Genomic DNA, 16,778 nt, shown 5'->3' on the forward strand with positions numbered 1-16,778 from the left:
GCTCTGTGCACAGCAGCCATTTTGGAGAGAAATTTGGACCTCTTCTTACTTCCTTCACAGGTTTTACCAATGATACTAATGAAGGCTCTGTTCCATTCTGGTCAAACAGAGTCAGGGTGCCGGTATTATTGCATGTTGGCTCACTGGAAACACTCTGCTTCACCAGTGGGTCTCAAAGTGTGGTCCAGGTACCCTCATGGTTCCTTGAGGGGGCATAAAAGGTGTGTAACTCTGAGAGGACCCTTGTGTGTAACTCTGAGAGGTCCATTTGGTTCCATTTCTACACTCAGATTTATGGGGGTCCTTGAAATTAAAAGGTTTGAGAACTACTGTGTTACATGAAATGGAACAAAGCCTTCATTACTATCATTGGTAAAACCTGTGAAGGAAGTAAGGAAGAGGCCCAATTTCTTTCCAATATGGCTGCAGTGCATAGAGCCTATCGGCCCGTGTTCGGGGGAGGGAAACCGGGCGGGGAGGGTGATATTTGTCACTGCACGTACTCCTACGGGATGGGGGCGGAGCTTGTCAGCTTGTCAGTTGGGCGGGAGCAGTAGGACGGAGGCTCTACGTCCTCCCGGTGGGGGCTCCTCACTGGCAGGTGAGCCAGTAGGATACAACAGCAGTTAAAAACTTGACTAAAATGTTAGTTTTAGCTAGTGGAGAAGAGATCCAGCAGAACTAAAAGACAAGTCATTTTATGTTTGGTTGCACTCGGGTGTTGCGCTCTGAAAATAGCTCACAACGCATCACGCTGCAACGCGTTGTGAGCTTGTAGATCGGATATTTTCAGCATGCAACCAAATATAAAATCAGTCATTACGATGCCATTAAGGCACCGCCAAAATACATTTTAGTCGACTAAGTCAACTGTAGATTTAGTCGACCATAATCTATTTAGTCGACTAAAACTAGACAAAAACTAAAACATTTCAGGTGGCTAAAATATGACTAAAACTAAATGTAATTGTATTCAAAAGACTATAACTAAAACTAAATAAAATTGTGCTGCCAAAATCAACACTGCTGTTGTAATGATGTATCCTCATGTCCAGCCTTACTATGATGTATATAATATTACTGTTGTAATGATGTATCCTCGTGTCCAGCCTTACTATGATGTATGTAATATTACTGTTGTAATGATGTATCCTCGTGTCCAGCCTTACTATTATGTATGTAATATTACTGTTGTAATGATGTATCCTCGTGTCCAGCCTTACTATGATGTATATAATATTACTGTTGTAATGATGTATCCTCGTGTCCAGCCTTACTATGATGTATGTAATATTACTGTTGTAATGATGTATCCTCATGTCCAGCCTTCAAGAACTTCCAAAAAGATCCACAACTTTGGGAAGAGATCAAACTCCATCCGAAGGAACCCTGGAGCCCCTGTTTTGAGGAGCAACTGGCTTTATAAGCAGGTAGAGAAACACATTGATGTGATGAATTAAAACCTTATAAACACATTAATGTGATGAATTAAAACTTTATAAACACATTAATGCGATTAATTAAAACTTTATAAACACATTAACCCTTGCAGACCGGAAACACATCTGTGTCATTTTAAGATGTCTTTCGCTATTCAAAAATAGCAGATCTACAAGCTCATAGCTTGAGCATGAGCTTGTAGATCTGCTATTTTTTTTTTTAATCTTGAAAAATGTGTCCAGATCTTTGAATATAATATTATTCTTTTTAACTCTATAAACGCCATTGACTCGAAAACGCGTCAATAACTACTTAATCCACCCACGCCATTGACGCGTTAGACGCGTTGGATTTGCGTTCATTGTTTAATCTCTGATCGCGCTATGCTGCTTAAAATTCAATGTTATTCTCGAGTTCCACTTACTTCACCCATATCTGCATCCGGTTTCATGTCCTGGGTTCCGTTTCCGGTTTTTGATTATTTTCCCCCGGTCATTTCGTCCAAAATAGGTAAACAAACGGTTTTTCACACGGTATGACGGACAAACGGACAGATTCTCTTCTATAATCTATGGTCTGGGTGACGATCAGTCATCGCCGTCGTATATCACAACGTAATTTTGACGATCAAAACAATCTGGGAGGACGTCACATCCGTTTTCATGGTTTTCCATGTCTAATCGCTCAAGAAGGTAAACAGTGACACCAGGAGCTGATCAAGCTATCATGTGCTGCTCTCTGGTGGCGGATTTGTGCGGCGTCTTTAAAAAACACTCTGATCAATTATTTTCATGAAAATTTTCAAAATATAAAAATAAAAAAAACACGAAAATTGCTGGCAATGGGGGAGTACTTTATGAAAATACTCTGGCAGTCAAAGAGTTAAAGGGAACTTTTGTAACTCAAATCTTTGCTTGGCCAAATACATATCATTTTGGGGGTCCTTGACATGAAAAAGTTTGAGAACCACTGATACAGAAACATACATTTTTCAAAAAACTGTTACAATTTAGAAGACATTTGTAGAATCCCCCCCAGAAGCAAAGATTTGAATTACAAATGTTTGCCTTGAAAATATATGTATCTGTTCAAAGATTTGCACAAATTCTCCACGATAAAAAATAAAAATAGCAGATCTACAAGCTATGAGCTTGTATATCTGCTATTTCTGAATAGCCAAAGAAATCAAAAAATGACACAGATGTGTTCCTGGTCTTAATGGATTAATGTGATGAATTAAAAATGTATGAACACATTGATGTGATAAATTAAACCTTTTATAAGCAGGTGTGTAGTAATAATGTGTACTGCGTTACATATTGTTGTAATACCGGTATGTACTGTATGGCTTGTGTGTTCAGGACAGTAGCCTACATATGTTTAGCAGTAGTAATAATGCACATCATGTTTTGTATCCTATCATTGCATATTATCAATTTATAATTCAGGCATTTAGCAGACCCTGTTAATCCAGAGCAATATACAGTAAGCAAGGTAAACACATACATCAAATGCAGAGAGACAGTGTAGTGCCTCAGTAATCTAGGAAAACCAAGCACCTAGCATCAGTCTAAAGTAAACAATATAATATCAAAAATAGATAATATATAAATTGAAACTATACAAACTATAGGATGCAGGGTCAACAAATGACCGAACAAACTTGGCATCTGTCTGCATAACATGCTGTCTAAATTACATTTTACCTTAGCATAAGACTGCATGGTCGACAATGGTTGTATTTTTTATTTTTGTAATTTGTTTTGCATCTGTGTCATTTTAGATTTCTTTGGCTATTCAAAAAATAGCAGATATACAAGCTCATAGCGCGGCACCGAGTGCCGCGCTATGAGCTTGTAGATCTGCTATTTTCTTTAAAATCGTGCAACTTTTGTGCAAATCTTTGAATATATATTTTTTAAAAGACCTGAGGTCGATTCTACAAATGATCTTCTAAATCCTAACAGTTTTCTGAAACACTTTATGTTGCTGTATATCAGTGGTTCTCAAACTTTTTTCATGTCAAGGACCCCCAAAATTATATATATTTGGCCGCGGACCCGGCATCTCAAAGTATTTAGTTCCAGGGACCCCCAGAAGCAAAGAAAATGCTGTCTTAATGGGTTGTTGATAGGAACAGTAGGCTGACAGGAAATGGGGAGAGAGATAGGGGGGCTGACACGCAGCAAAGGTCGTCGGGATCGGGAGTCGAACCCGCGACACGTTGTCAGGCAGGATTACCAGTCTATGTGCCCAGAACGTTATGCCAACCGTCCGGGCCAATTGGTTGTATTTTGAAAGTGTTCAGGACAGGACACATAATAATGTGTAGTAGTAATGTGTACTGTATGAGGTATTGTAGTAATGTGTGTTACATTTTGTATGTGTTGTGTATTTCAGGACAGTACGGGCATGAAGCTGTGGAAGAAGAGGTGGTTTGTTCTGTCAGATCTGTGTCTGTTTTACTATAGAGGTGAGTCCATTATGGAAATATGAAGGAAAAAAAACACAAAATAATAATGCATCACACACAACAACAGGGGTTTTCAACTGGGTTTTTTCAGGCCAAGGACCCCTTATGAAGCAGGGACCCCCACTACATTACTAAATTAAACTGTGTTGTGTAACTTTTTTGTTTGTTTGTTGACTTAAACCCTCAATACTACGTAAACTTGAACTTTGGCTCTGTACTTGGTCTGCTCTTTTTTTTAGCGATTCCAGTTCCTTAAAGGGATACTTCACTTTAGGGCCGGGGACACATTTAAAAAAAATATTAAAAATAAATGAAAAAAGTTATGGAAAATTCATGGCCCCCTCACGCATTAGTAGGACACTCTAATGCGTGAGGGGGCCATGAATTTTCCATAACTTTTTTCATTTATTTTTAATATTTCTTTTAAATGTGTCCCCGGCCCGAGAGTGAAGTATCCCTTTAACGCGTTGGTTCTCAAAGTGGGTCCCAGGGGTCCTTGAGGGGGTTCCAGTTGGTCCCCAGCTAAATGATGGATAGTTAGGAACCAAATGGACCCTTATGTGGCTGTAACTTCTGAGAGTGTACAAATGGAACCAATGTTCCAACTGGTATGTGGACGTGAATTCCACATACCAGCTCCAACAGTGTGAATAAAAACTGCTTCCGGAAACGTTTCCAAATGTGATTATTAGTATTGTTATTATTGCAGATGAGAAGGAGGAAGGCATTCTGGGTAGCATCTTGTTGCCTAGTTTCCACATCTCCATGCTGTCGGTGGACGACCACGTCAACAGGAAGTACGCCTTCAAGGTCAGAGCACTGAGTATGTGGGTTGTTGCACCCATGGAAAACCTTCTCCTTCAAGTGCCTAACAGTTTATTCTGCTGTTGCTAATAACTATTGTTTTGAGCTTCCTAACTCATGCACCCCCAAGGTACCTGGGGGGGCTCCGTGTCTCCCCTTAGGATCCCAGTCTAACAGACCTCCAGGCCATTAAACATGTTTGGAGTAATTTTAACGTCTAATCTGGCTTTTGTGTTTCACCCCAGAAAGTTTTTAAAGGTACGGTAAGTGATATGTTTTGGATTTTCTTTGTTAAAAGGTTAAAGTACTATGTTCTGATAGTAATCATTGCTACAGAATATAGCACATTTTCAGGTAGGTGACAACATTTAAGCCAATCAGCTCTCTGAAAATGCATTTTCTGTTTAATAAAGAGCTGAAGAGACATGAGACTCCTTTTACTGAACAAACACTCTATAGCAATGAGTCCTATCATAATATAGAGCTATTTAACACTTATTCTAACCACTTACCCTACCTTTAAGTTGCTTGATTCAGTATTTAGATATTTTATCATTCCTATTTACACTCCATTTTAGCCATGATAGATTCATTGAAAACGCTCTTGGTTCTGGTGACTGATATTTTCTTTAATGCGTGAGGGAGCTGTGTTTATTCAATAACTTTTTTTCATTCAGTTTTTATAATTATTTTAGAAAATAAAGAAATATATGAAAAAAGTAATTGAAAAACAAGCCCCCTTACGTATTAAAAGAACAATATCAGTCTTTGGACGGGTGTTTTCAATGAATCTAACATGGTTGAAATGGAGTTTGAAGCTACAGTAGGTTTGTATAGGAAGGGGGTGTGCCTGATCAAATGAATATCTAAATACTGAATCAAGCAACTTTAAAAACTAACCCAAAAGCCCGAGTAGACGTACAATGACCCCAAATGTTTGAAAGTGAAATATCCCTTAAAGGGGCCATCCCACATTTTTTATCCGAGGGACAGGCCTTCATTTCCCCAGGTAGAGAGGGGAGAGGGGGACAGCCTAGGACCTCCCGGGCTCTGTCTCTCCCCATAGAGACACACATCCTATGGGGAGACATGTATCCTATGGGGAGACACGGAGCTCCCCAGCTACTCTCCACCACTGGGGTCTGGGAGGGTTGAGAAGAGAAGCGGTTTTATGTTTTATTGTGTCTTGAGAGACGCCCGACAGTCTGCCTGACACACATACACACACACACACACACACACACACACACACACACACACACACACACACACACACACACATTGTTTTGTTGTTTTCCTCAATAAACAGGAAGTCATGTTTTACGGAATGATTATTCTTCTCTCTCTTTGTGAGGCTCCAAGTGGCGGCATGGTTTCCATGGTTTCCATCTCTACAACACTTTATGGTGAGTCCTGCGGTCCTTTTTATGAAGCTCATCTACAAGCAGCGTGTACGTCTGATGAGTTCTGCAGACCCTGGGGTCACATGGGGATTCCCCTGAGGCCCTCATGGCTTTATTTACTTTAAATGATTCACTAAGATGGTGGAATAAAGTTGTCAGTGATTGCTAATGCTTAGTGGAAGGATTGCTGTTAATACATGACTAGTCGGACGTTTAACTTAGGATAAAATACCAATACCACAATGTCTTAACCCATTAAATTCATCTTTATGATTTATTTGGCTAAATAGCAGATCTACAAGCTCATAGTGTGGCACAGAGTGCCGCACTATGAGCTTGTAGATCTGCTATTAAAAAGAAAATCGTTAACATTTTTTACAAATCTTTGAATATATATTCTTTAAAGTGAACATTTGTAACTCAAATCTTTGCTTCTGGGGGTGTCCCTGGAACAAAATATTTTACAAATGTTTGCTTTAAAAATATATATATTTGAAGATTTGTAAAATGTTCACGATTTTTCAAAAATAACAGATCTACAAGCTCATAGCGCAGCACTCGGTGTCGTGCTATGAACTTGCATATCCGCTATTTTTTGAATAGCCAACGAAATGTTTTAATGGCAGATACTTTCCCGGTCTTACTGTCTGAAGTAAAAAATTATTTTATTCACAATTTCACTTCAGTGCAAGCACAAAAGTGTCTGCGTACAAATGTACTTGCATCTTCAAAAATAGCCTATGTACTTAAATGCTCCGGTGCCAGACTGTTGCCTTCCACAATGTTCAAATGCTTCCGTCATGCAGTCTGTCTGTCTGTCTGTCTATCTACCATACAGTTTGTGCAAAGGAGGTTTTGAAAATGATCCTGGGGTAAAGCGGATGTACATTCTGCGGGTCCTTGACATGAAAAAGTTTGAGAACCACTGCTACGTAGCATTTAGAAATTGTGGAATAGTTGTCTGGCTCCGCGCGGCTAACATGCTTTCAGCACGTCACTTTGTGATGCTTTGTGACCTTGTTGATGTGGTAGATTCAAATAGTACACTATAAGGGCTGAAACGGTTAATATATGTTTTATAATAATAATTATAATCTAATCTCTCTCCTCTCTCGTGCAGGTAATTCTCTCTCCTTGTCCTCTTCCTGTCTGTCATGACATCACTACCTGTCTGTCATGAAATTACTTCCTGTCTGTCCTGGGTGTCTCTTGGCGGACACAGGCCACTCACCCCAACATGAGGACGTACTACTTCTGCTGTGACGCGGCCAAAGACATGGAGGCGTGGATGAAGGCCATGACAGACGCAGCACTGGTGCACTCAGAGCCTGTGAAGAGGTTTGTACCCGGCCTTCATTTCGTCCACTAAAACCTGTGGTGGAAAAAGTACTCAAATGTTTTACTTAAGTAAAAATACAAATACTGCACTGTAGAAATACTCTGTTACAATTAAAAGTCATTGTGAGCTTGTAGATCGGCTATTTTCAAATGGCCGAAATGCATATAGGGCTAAAGTTGGTAATGTATGTTTTGTAATAATAGTCTAAATCTGCAAAGTAACTAAAGCTGTCAAATAATTGTAGTGGAGTAAAAGTACAATATTTGTGTCTGGGATGTAGTGGAGTAAAAGTATTGAAAATGGGAAATACTCCAGTAAAGTAAAAAATCCTCAAAAGTGTACTTAAGTACAGTACTTGAGTACATTTCCACCACTGACTAAAACTATGACAAACAATGTTCATCGACTACCGTTTTTCAATGACGAAGACTAGATAAAAACTAAGCTATGATGACTAAAACTAGAAAATGAACACTGGTTTGTACTGTACTGGGATCAGTTATAATGTCCTGCTCCACTCAGAGCCTGTCAAGAGGTTTGTACTGTGACTGTTCTGGGATCATGACTTTAAAGGGATAGTTCACCCCAGAAAGCTTTTTTTTTTATCGATTAGTCACCCCATGGAGAATTGAATTCATGGATATTTTTTAGTTTTTGTCTCATTCCTAAGCCAATAATTTGATGACCAAGCGGACGGGTAGGCAGTGGTTCCGGTAGGAGACACAAATGAGACTCTTTGTGTCTCCTACAGGAACCGCTGCCGGTCATCAAATTATTGGCTTTAACAAATCCATGAATTCAAGTCTCCATGGGGTGACAAAAAAAAAAAAAAGTCATTTTGGGGGTGAATTATCCCTTTAATCCATCAAAGATCACAGACTGTGGACAGAGTGGACCAGTTAGACAGCCAGACCACTGATGATGATGTCATTATTAAATAGTGCGCTCTCTGTCTGTCTGTCTGTCTGTCTGTCTCTCTCTCTCTCTCTCTCTCTCTCTCTCTCCCTCTCCCTCTCCCTCTCCCCCTCCCCCTCCCCCTCCCCCTCCCTCTCTCTCTCTCTCTCTCTCTCTCTCCCTCTCTCCCTCTCTCCCTCTCCCGCTCTCTCTCGCTCTCTCTCTCTCCACACTGCTGTGCATTGAGCCGTTAGTAGAATCTGCAGACATGCAGAATGAGCTCATGGAGGATGAATGTGTTGTTCCACTGGGCCTGCAGAACACATCAGTGTGTGCATATGCACAACCAGAAGTACTCCCATTTTTACATGGGTAAAAGTATCGATACCACAATTTAAACATACTCTGGTACAAGTAAAACTTTATAATTCTGAATTTACTTACGTAAAGGTGCAAAATAATCGGCATGAACATGTACTTAAAGTAGTTACTATGCAGAGATGTCCCAAATTTTCTAAATGTATTACAAATCTTTTGAAAATAGCAGATCTACAAGCTCGCAACGCCTAGCAAAGCGACGCGTTGTGAGCTTGTAGATCTGCTATTTTCAAATATAGTAGTGGTTAATGTATGTTTTGTTATAACAATCTAAATCTGCAGTAAGTAGTAACTAACGTTTTCGAATAATTGTACTGGAGTAAAAGTACAATATTTGCCTCTGAGATGTAACAGAGTAGAAGTAAAAGTATTGAATATTGGAAATACTCCAGGAAAGTAAGCATACCTCAAAAGTGTACTTAAGTTGCTTGATTCAGTATTTAGATATTTGATATTCATTTTATCAGACACGCCGCCTTCCTATACAAACCATGTTAGATCCATCAGAAACACCCGTCCTTGGTTCTGGTGACTGATATTGTCCTTCTAATACGTGAGGAGACCGAAAGCCTGAGTAGACGAAAAAATGACCCTTTTTTAAAAAGAAAAAGAAATATCCCTTTAAGTATGATTGTTGAGTAAATGTACTGAGTTACTTTCCACCACTGTGCAGAACACATCAGTGTTTATGTGCTGCTACTGCTGGTGGAAACTGGTGGGGGGGGGGGGTCTTTGAAGTTCTGACCGTGAGTCCATCCAAGGTCAGGCATCAGCGGTGTGCGTTACCAACTAGAACTTGAAAGGTCAGCTTGAGGTCAAGCTCTCTGTCCTGAGAGATGGAGCTGCTGTTTTATTGGACGAGCTCCGGTTACCTTTTAATGGCCGGACGCCCTCTGGCACGCATGCCACGTGTGCACACGCAAGCATGCGCACACTTCTCTTCCTCCATCAGCAACACTTTTTAGACTATGTACTGTGTGTGTGTGTGTGTGTGTGTGTGTGTGTGTGTGTGTGTGTGTGTGTGTGTGTGTGTGTGTGACTATACTTGTGGAAAAAATCAAAAAAAATGTTGGTTAAAAACATATTTTAGAGATAGGTTTACAATTAGATAAAGATTCAGGCCGGTGTTAGGATTACAATTAGACATTTACTTAGATTTAGGGATTAGAGATAGAGTTATGGCCGATCTACAAGCTTGTAGATCTGCTATTTTTCGGCCTAAAGGAGTAGTTCACCCAAAAAAATGACTTATTTTCTATCAATTACACACCCCATGAAGCATTGAATTCTTGGAGATTGTTTGTTTTTGTCGCATTCCTATGAAGCCAATAATTTGATTACCGGCAGAAAGATGCTAATGTGTCCGGTAGGAGACTCAAAGGAGACTCTTTGAGTCTCCTACCGGAGAGACCGCCGGTAATCAAATTATTGGCTCAGGAAGGCGACAAAAACAAAAAAATCTCCATGAATTCAAGGCTTCATGGGGTGTGTAATTGATAGAAAATAAGTCATTTTGTTAGTGAACAACTCCTTTTAAGGCTTACAGTAAATGGCCCCAAAGAAATTGGCATCCATGAAATTGCCGCCCCAAAATGTTAATGTCCTCACAAGTAAGTAATACAAACAAGAAAGCAAGAGAGTGAGTGAGAGAGTCACACATTGGTGTAATGTCTGGAAAACACATTAAACGGGGGGCTCCCCCCCGGCTTCTAGATTCCTAGATTAATATCTACACGCAGAATTCCCCGAGTTTACAGTGGTGTAAAGTAAAGTGCATTTACTCAAGTACTGCACTTAAGTACAATTTTGAGGTGCTTTTACTTCACTGGAGTATTTCCAATTTTCAATACTTTTACTTCTACTCCACTACATCTCGGATCCAAATATTGTACTTTTACTCCACTACAACTATTGGACGACTTTAGTTACTAGTTACTTTGCAGATATAAATGATTATAAAACATACATTAACCACTTTAGGCCTATTTTATACATAGGCTATTTGAAAATAGCAGATCTACAAGCTCACAACGCATCGCGACGCAGTATTTTACCTTTTTTCAACTATATATCAACTATATAGTTCTACCTATACCTGAGGAATAGCTGCAAACAAAACAATTAAGACAGACAAGTGTCTGTTCGTACTCCCACCAAACTGGTCTGTGTTGTGAACGCCAGACAGTGGTGGAATAAGTACAACATGTCTTTACTTAAGTAAAAGTATCAATACTGCGATGTAGAAATACTCTGCTACAAGTAAATGTCCGGAATTCTAAATTTACTTGAGTAAAAGTAAAAAAATATTACTATCAAAATGTACTTAAAGTACCACAAGTAGAAAGTACTCATTGTGCAGAAAATAGCAGATCTACAAGCTCACAATGCGTCGAGCTTGTTGATCGGCTATTTTCAAATGGCCGAAAAGGGCTGAAGTGGTTAATGTATGTTTTGTAACTAGTAACTAGTAAATAAAGTTTTCAAATAATTGTAGTGGAGTAAAAGTACAGTACAATATTTGCCTCTGAGATGTAGTGGAGTGGAAGTTAAGGTACTGAAAACTGGAAATACTCCAGTAAAGTAAAAAATACTTCAAAATGTACTTCAAAAAGTACAGCCCCTAGAGTAAATGTACTTAGTTACTTTACACCACTGACGCTAGACCCCGCTCACTCAGTAATGTGATCAATGAATCCGTCCCAGACAAAGAAACCAAACCCATACCATCATTTTAGCATTTTGGAAAAGTATCCATTTCTAAGCTTTGATAATTGTAAGGCTTTTAAAAGTCTCTGCTTTGTCCATAAGTGTCTACATGGACTGGCTCCTCCTCCAGTGTGCAATTTTATCCACATGAAGAGAGACATTGGCACACGTTGTTACTTATACCCATAGAGTACTGAGTTATTATGCTTTTTGTATCATCACGACATATGCCATGATTTTGTGAATTTAACCTGAACTCATTTAGACCGGGAAATAATCATTTTTAGATTTCTTTGGCTATTCAAAAATAGCAGATCTACAAGCTACGAGCTTGTAGATCTACTATTTTTAACTCACATTTGTAACTCAAATCTTTGCTTATGGGGGTGTCTTCTAAATCCTAACAGTTTTCTGAAAAACGTATGTTGCTGTATAATATCAACAGTGCTCAAACTTTGTCATGTCAAGGACCCCCAAATTATATATTTTTGGCCGCCGACCGCCATCTGAAAATATTTTGTTCCAGGGACCCCACAGAAGCAAAGATTTGAGTCAAAAATGTTCCCTTTAAAAATATACATTTTCATAGATTTGCACGAATTTTCAAGATTTTGCAAAAATAGCAGATCTACAGGCCAAAGTATAAAATAATGGTTTAAGCGGTCACACAGATGTGTTCACGATTTTAATGGGTTGACCGTACCTTTAATATTTGTGTCCTTGTATGCTCTCCTTTATGTGGACATGAATAAATTGGTGTGTGTGTGTGTGTGTGTGTGTGTGTGTGTGTGTGTGTGTGTGTGTGTGTGTGTGTGTGTGTGTGTGTGTGTGTGTGTGTGTGTGTGTGTGTGTGTGTGTGTGTGTGTGTGTGTGTGTGTGTGTGTGTGTGTGTGTGTGTGTGTGTGTGTGTGTGTGTGTGTGTGTGTGTCAGGTTCGACAGGCTGACAGTAGAACAGTGCGGACCACAGGAAGGAAACCACCTTTCCAACAATGTTCAACACCACTACCACCCCCACCAGCAGGTGGCAGCACCTTCGCACCCCGAAATGCACAACAACAACAATGACGAAATAGACCGACACAACGGAGAGGCGGAGCGGCAGGAAGAACCTCCCATCACCCCTGACTCCGCCCCTTCCTCCGTTATCCCCGCCTCCTCCTCCACCCCTAACCCTGCCCCCTCCTCCGCTAGCCCCGCCCCCACCGCGGAGGAGGAGAAGCGGCAGCAGGAGGCCGAGCGCTACGGTTTCCATAGAGACGACCACTCGCCACTCACCAAGGTTAGTGGAGTTGTTAGACCAGTCCCGAGTAAATATCCCTTTGTTTTCCTTTTCCTACATTTTGTGTCACAATTTTTTATGGATTAAAAACATTTTTTTTTCAAAATAACAAAATAAATTTAAATAAAATAAAATAAAAATTCCATGAATTATTATTCTATTTATTTTAAATAACCTTTTAAGAAGTAGTGAAAATAGCAGATCTACATTGCGACGCATAGTTTTGGTCCCGGGGAGACATCGTTTATCTCTTTTGGGTGTTGAGCTAAACGTTTGATTAGTTTGTTATTTTTATGTTATTTTTCAGTTTAAAAAATTTAAAGCATTTATTTATGTTTTGCTGAAAGGTCATGGGCAAAAAGGTGAGAAATAGTTTCGCGTATTAACCACTTAAACCCTATATGGTTGACCGGAGTCCCTCAGTGCTCTATACTAGTGTATTTTCTGTTAAATATCTGTTAAAACATTCTCACAGAAATCATAATAATAAATATAAAACGTACAATCATTCACTTTGTCGCTCGCCCAGATCAACAGTGTCAAGCTGCAGCCAACGCCCCCAGGCCAGGCCGACGCCCCCACCCAAGCCAGGCCGACGCCCTCCGGCTCGCCGCGCACTCCTGCAGAGGCCGACGCCCCCCACTACTACCACCGCCCCCCGGGGGAGGTCAACGGGGGCAGCGGCGGCGACCACAGCCCGACCCCGACTGTGACCATGACGGACGGGGGCGGGGCCCCGTCCATGAGGGCCGCCGCCCCCCGTCGTCATGACAACGAGGGGGGTGGCCAGAGCCTGAGCAGAACCAACTCCATGCAGCAGCTGCAGCAGTGGGTCCGAACGCAGCAGAGAGGCCGTGGCCCCGACGACGACACCAGGAGGTTGGTTTATACATACCGTTCCGTGATGTGACATCATCGCGACCCTGTCGTGACATCATCGTGTACTTGCGTCATTGCGAACGTTCGCCGCGCCTCCGACCAAGTGGAGCTTACTATCAAACCGTGCTCGGGTTGTGTCTCCGTATCTCTGTGTGCAGTATTTGGCTCATGCCCCCATGTGACTCACATGCGTGCACTGCCTGTAAGCAGCCACCCGAGTGCGCCAGAGTGCAGGAATTTAGACACTAATGCTGTCATTACAATGCACAACACACACACACACACACACACACACACACACACACACACACACACACACACACTTCTCTCCCCATCACGGTGAAATAACACGGATTACAAGTCTGTAAATACACAATATTTTCGAGCTGCGTTCGCTTCCAGCGTTCGCGCGTCTTACTTGTGATAGGCTTCCGTGTTCATGGATTAGGAACGCATCTCTGTCATTTTATTTATTTCTTTGGCTATTCAAAAATAGCAGATCTACAAGCTTATAGTGCGGCACAGAGTGCCGTGCTATGAGCTTGTAGATCTGCTATTTTTTAGGAAAATAAATGAAAATGTGTGCAAATCTTTGAATATCTATATTTTTTAAAGCGAGCATTTGTAACTCAAATATTTGCTTCTGGGGGATTCTGCAAATGTCTTCTAAATCCTAAGAGTTTTTTGGAAAATGTATTTGGCGGGTAGTTGTAGGGTGTGTGGCCACGGCCGTTGGTGGTAGTGAGGTGTTGCAGATTCCTGCAGAATACTGCCACCTCCTGGCATGAAGTTGAGAAGATAGGATTTTAAAACCCACTGTTAATCTCTTCACATCAGGTCAAACACCTCACAATAGGATAAAGTTCCCCTTAACACATTCCACGCCAGAGTTTAATCTCATAATGTACTCACCAGTGCCAGCGTTTTATTGTTGTTTTTTTGTTTTATTCACGTCGCCACAGACCTCGTTAAATCCCTTAAGATCGAGCATTAAACTGTTTGTAAACACAGCGGCGATCCGACTGTGTCACCCAGTGAAATCCCCTTCAAAAACCGAGCCGCCATCTTGTAGTTACAACGGTTTATGTTAAACAGCGATCAGCGACGAGAAAAACTACAAACGAGAAAATTGCGTTTTAGTGTCCGCTTTAGAATGGAGGCCGATGGGATCGGCAAATCCGGATCCCGGATAATTCCGTTTCCGGTGGTGCTACAATGAAATGTGTCGTACCGAAAGTGAAAAAAAGTGCAATGTGAACTTAAAAAAAAAAAAGACCACCTCGCGTAGATCTACGCGATTGGCACGTGGCGGCTTTAAATAGGTTTGCGTAGATCTACGCGATTGGCAGTCAATGTGTTAAAAGGGATAGTGCACCCAAAAAATTACTTATGTTCTATCAATTACACACCTCATGAAGTGTTGAATTCAAGGAGATTTTTTTTTTTTTGGCGCATTCCTAAGCCAATAATTTGGTGACGGAAAGATGCTAATGTAGGAGACTCAAAGTTGAAATGTTGAGTCTCCTACCGGAGCCGCCGCCGGTCATCAAATTATTGGCTTAGGAATGCAACAAAAACAAAAGAATATCCATGAATTCAAGTCTCCATGTGGTGTGTAATCGATAGGAAAAAAAAGTCATTTTTGGGGTGAACTATCCCTTTAAGTGTCAATATCTGCTGTAGTACTGCTTATGAAGAACGTCAGAGACATGGCATCTAACCCAGACACATACTGGTCCTGTCTCACCTCTCCATGGTCTAGATGGTCAGACAGCCAGTCTAATGCAGTGCAGCGACACTGTGCTGATGCAGCAAGAATAGATCCAATAGCAGCCAGACACTGTGAACTGATGCCTACTGCTGACTCATCTCTCTCTCTCTCTCGCTCTCTCTCTCTCTCTCACTCACTCACTCACTCACTCACTCACTCACTCACTCACTCACTCACTCACTCACTCACTCACTCACTCACTCACTCACTCACTCACTCACTCTCTCTCACTCTCACTCTCACTCTCACTCTCTCTGTCACTGCCTCTCACTGCCTCTCTCTCTCTTTCTCTTCTCTCTCTCTCTCTCTCTCTCTCTCTCTCTCTCTCTCTCTCTCTCTCTCTCTCTCTCTCTCTCTCTCTCTCTCTCTCTCCCCTCTGAGGGATTATGTAATTGAACTAATGAGGTGTATCACAGCAGCTTGACAGCAGCAAATGTGCAAATTTGCGTAACGACTTAATAGGGGAGAAAAAGAGAAAAAACAAAAAAAAATGCATTTCTCTCGGTATTAATACATGTTTTAAACTTTCTTGTGTCTCCTCAGTGTCTCCTCCTACCAGACTCTTCCCAGGAACATGCCCTCCAGCCACAGGGGGGCGCTCTACAGCGACACGGCCTACCGATCCATGCCCCGAGGCAGCATGGCCCAGAGGGACAGCATCTGCAGCATGAGCCCCTCCCTCTACGACCATGCCCTGTTAGGCCCCGCCTCTGCGTACGACCACGCCCTGGGAGGCCCCGCACCCCAGTACAACCACGCCTTATTAGGTCCCGCCTCCCAGTACGACCACACCCAGTGGTACGTCTGTTACAGTTATTACATCATAATTATTTTGAGATCAACGCAATTATTTTGCATACATTTTTTTTATTTTGCACCCAGCTAACCAAACTCATGGTTTCAGGCCCAACCAGCTAACTAAACTCTCCTCATGGTTTTCAGGCCCACCAAGCTAACTAAACTCTCCTCACGGTTTTCAGGCCCACCCGGCTAACTAAACACTCCTCACGGTTTTCAGGCCCACCCGGCTAACCAAACTCTCCTCAACGGTTTTCAGGCCCACCCAGCGGCGGCCTGTGAGAGACGCCACCTTGTGCCAGCTGTACGAGTGGCAGCAGCGCCAGGCGTACTGCCACGGCCCGCCAGGAGGGGGCAACGGCGGCGGCGGGCTCTACGCCAACAACATGCCGGGCCCCAAGACCATGGTGGACCTGTCGGACCGCGTGTCGCACGGCCCCTCCATCCCCCCCTCGCCCTCCCACGGCTCTCTCTCCATGTACGGGGGAGGGGGAGGGGGGGGCTACCCCTCCCCTCTGCGCTCCTACAACATGAGCAGCGCGCGCTCGGAGGGGCCGTCCCCCGTGTACCGCGGAGTCGGGGGCGACGCCAGCGTGGACAGACGCCACAGGAC

General features: G+C 42.0%; 1 protein-coding gene across 2 annotated transcripts in view; it reads left to right on the forward strand.

The window, feature by feature from the left end:
• The window catches only part of LOC308092413 (pleckstrin homology domain-containing family A member 5-like), a 150,709-nt gene that overhangs the window by 105,224 nt on the left and 28,707 nt on the right, over positions 1 to 16,778 (forward strand). For both annotated transcript variants that reach the window (XM_080438287.1, XM_080438288.1), the window contains 8 exons: positions 1,326 to 1,430; positions 3,841 to 3,913; positions 4,623 to 4,723; positions 7,343 to 7,458; positions 12,369 to 12,717; positions 13,247 to 13,596; positions 15,911 to 16,165; positions 16,425 to 16,778. The exon at positions 16,425 to 16,778 is cut by the window's right edge and continues 13 nt beyond it. In XM_080438287.1, the coding sequence (XP_080294413.1) occupies positions 1,326 to 1,430; positions 3,841 to 3,913; positions 4,623 to 4,723; positions 7,343 to 7,458; positions 12,369 to 12,717; positions 13,247 to 13,596; positions 15,911 to 16,165; positions 16,425 to 16,778 (1,703 nt within the window). The remainder of the gene's footprint in view (positions 1 to 1,325; positions 1,431 to 3,840; positions 3,914 to 4,622; positions 4,724 to 7,342; positions 7,459 to 12,368; positions 12,718 to 13,246; positions 13,597 to 15,910; positions 16,166 to 16,424) is intronic.

The sequence above is a fragment of the Gymnoscopelus braueri genome (genome assembly GCF_963280865.1).
Source record: "Gymnoscopelus braueri genome assembly, chromosome: 9".
NCBI classification, from domain to species: Eukaryota; Metazoa; Chordata; class Actinopteri; order Myctophiformes; family Myctophidae; genus Gymnoscopelus; species Gymnoscopelus braueri.